A 2,599-nucleotide genomic window follows, 5' to 3' on the forward strand; every position below is an offset into this window, starting at 1 on the left:
CAAGTGCACTGTTGCAGATCCAGGTGTAAGAAAGTTGATTTTTTTCCCTTTCTTTCCTTTGTTTTACGGGGCCGGGATGTGATTACTATTTGCACGCAGGGCAGTACAGTCCACGCTGTGTATGTATGTAAAGCACACGTGAAGCCACCCAAGCTCGTGTCTGTATTTCTCTTGCTTGTTCAACCTGTTCGTCCTGTTCGCTGCAACCAGATAGTTTGCTGCGCTCCTTGTCATTTTAACACGTGCATCTCTTTTCTCTCTAGCTGAAGAACATAAGCCTTTATGTGCACGCGCTTGTAAGGAAACAGGCACAACGCACCACGCACACCACACACACACACACACACACACCACACACCCACACACACACCACACACACACACACACAACACACACACACACACACACCACACACACACACACACACACTGCTCCGGTCTGTATATGCAGCAGCATCATATCCGCCCCTCCAGTGAGCTCCTGTCCGCGGCTTCCCTTGCCCTGTTTTGCGTCCACCCTCTCTCTCTCTGCATATTGCTTTCATTAGACATCTTCTCTGTCTCTCTCTCTCCGCTCTCTCTCTCTCGCGCACACACACACCTCTCCCTCCTCAAGAGCCTCTGTCCGGCCCCCCTGATCTCTGTGTCCATTGGCTTCCACTGGGTGTATTCTCATGTCCAGCCCCCTCCTCCCTCCCTCCCTCCCTCCCTCCTCCTCTCCCTCCTCGTCCATTCTCTCTCTCTCTCTCTCTCTCCGTCTCTTCTCTTATCTCTCTATCTCTCTCTCTTCTAATGACCGCCTTGGTGTTGTTATTGCGCGTCCCGTCCGTCCGTCCCTCCTCCCACTCCCACTCCCACTCCCACCCGGTGCCTCGGCCCTGCCCATGTTTTTGTATGTCGGGTGTCCGTCCATCCCTGACGTTTCAAGTTCGTCGGGAACGTCCACGGCCGTGACTTGAACTTGCACGGCTCAGAGGGGGGGGCGGGGGTGGGGGGGGTTGAGGGGAGGGTGTTGGGGGGGGGGGGCTTTTGCCATTTTTTCCATCTCTCTCCCTATCCTTCTCCTCTCTCTCCATCACCCTCTCTCTACCTCTCTCTCTCTTTTTTCTCTGCTCTCCTTTCTCAAAAAAGCCATGACGGCGATCCCGCGATCCATCTTCGCCTCCGCGCCATCTTTGTATTATTTCTAATTTATTTTCTTTTTTTCCCTTTTTCTCGTGGATGTCAAAGGCGTTGGATGAAGACATTCTTTGCCCCACTGGAGTCTCCTCTCTAACCCCGGCTCTCCCCGATGTGATCCGCGCTGAACGCCGCCGCCGCCGCCGCCAGCCACCATGTCTCGCCGCAAGCAAGGCAAACCCCAGCACTTAAGCAAACGGGATTTTTCGCGTAAGTAGAGATGATAAAAGAAAGAAAAATGTCACGCCTGACTCCTTCTCTTTCATGCAGAAGGGTGCTGCGGTGCGTCGGATCATACAAAACAGGAGCTTGTGGACACCGGACGCACCGCTCGGACCCGCGGTCAACTGGACTTAACAGTGTGGAGAGAAAGTGCGACACCTCCGTGCGTAAAAGCCGCTCGGACATCCCGAAAGCCCGAAAGAGAGAGAAAAGTTTTGTGTCGGTGTACAGCCGTTACTGCTTCTCTATTACACGGCGAGAATGTGCATTCATAGGCTGTTAGATGCACTCGCTGTGGCTCCGGTGCCCCCACGGTCACTCCGGTCAGTGGAAACGCGCAGTGCTCCCGGTAACAGAGCGCGTCTTCTCCGCGGAGCTTCGTGGAGAAATCTCCCCCCCGGAATACCGCTGTCTGATAGCTCTGCGGGCAGGGGTTTTTCATCTTCTTTCTATTTTTGGATTATTTTCAGAAAAAAAAAAAAAATTGGAGGTGGATTTTTGGATCGAGGCGGGGGGGAAATCTCGTGTCTGACTGTTTACAACTGCCTCCCTCGTATCAGCAGCTCCGCATTACAGACAACACAAATCGATTCTTGTTATAAACTTATATAAAATCCCAATGCCTGTCATGTAAAAGGCTATTTATTGATGTTTAGTTTAGACGAGAAGCTTTCTCTTCAAAACAGAGACAGCAGAGCCGCTGCAGCCCAGAGTTAGAGACGAGAAACAGCAACAGGACAGCAGCGTATTAAGTCCTATCGTTTTGGGTCATTTCTCTTATAAAGCCAAATTTGGACCTGCAATTTAGGATTATAAAGCTTCATGTACAGTTAAAGGTAAGGCATATAACATCAGCTCGTTGGTGTGTTGCAGCTGCAGCGTGTGGGGAAAAGCGACCAAATTCCAACAATGTTGTAGTTGATTCGACATTATCGTCTTTACGCACGGTGTGTCTTTTTCACCAAAGCTTTATTTTTTTATTAGAAGCACAAGTCGGATATGTGACGGCTGAGCAGATAAGTGTGTTGGAAAACTGCGGAGCAATTGGCAAAGTGGCGCTTATCACCGCACCATGTGCCACACTGTGCGCCACCTCGCAGCGTTTTAGTGGCTCTCTAGTATGAGGCCCGCAAACAGAAAACAAAAAGATATTTGGGCATCTTTACGCATCAGTGCTTGGTCATGTTTCGGTATGACTG

General features: G+C 50.9%; 1 protein-coding gene across 2 annotated transcripts in view; it reads left to right on the forward strand.

Annotated features, from left to right (window-relative positions):
- The first annotated feature begins 990 nt into the window (after nucleotides 1-990).
- Nucleotides 991-2,599, forward strand: part of bcl11aa (BCL11 transcription factor A a) — a 74,483-nt gene continuing 72,874 nt past the window's right edge. The window contains exon 1 of one of the 2 annotated variants that reach the window (XM_032528458.1): nucleotides 991-1,388. In XM_032528458.1, coding sequence (XP_032384349.1) covers nucleotides 1,334-1,388 — 55 coding nt within the window. In that variant the 5' untranslated portion in view covers nucleotides 991-1,333. The remainder of the gene's footprint in view (nucleotides 1,389-2,599) is intronic. The other variant, XM_032528457.1, reaches the window with a different exon arrangement.

The sequence above is a fragment of the Etheostoma spectabile genome, chromosome 10 (genome assembly GCF_008692095.1).
Source record: "Etheostoma spectabile isolate EspeVRDwgs_2016 chromosome 10, UIUC_Espe_1.0, whole genome shotgun sequence".
Lineage (NCBI taxonomy): Eukaryota > Metazoa > Chordata > Actinopteri > Perciformes > Percidae > Etheostoma > Etheostoma spectabile.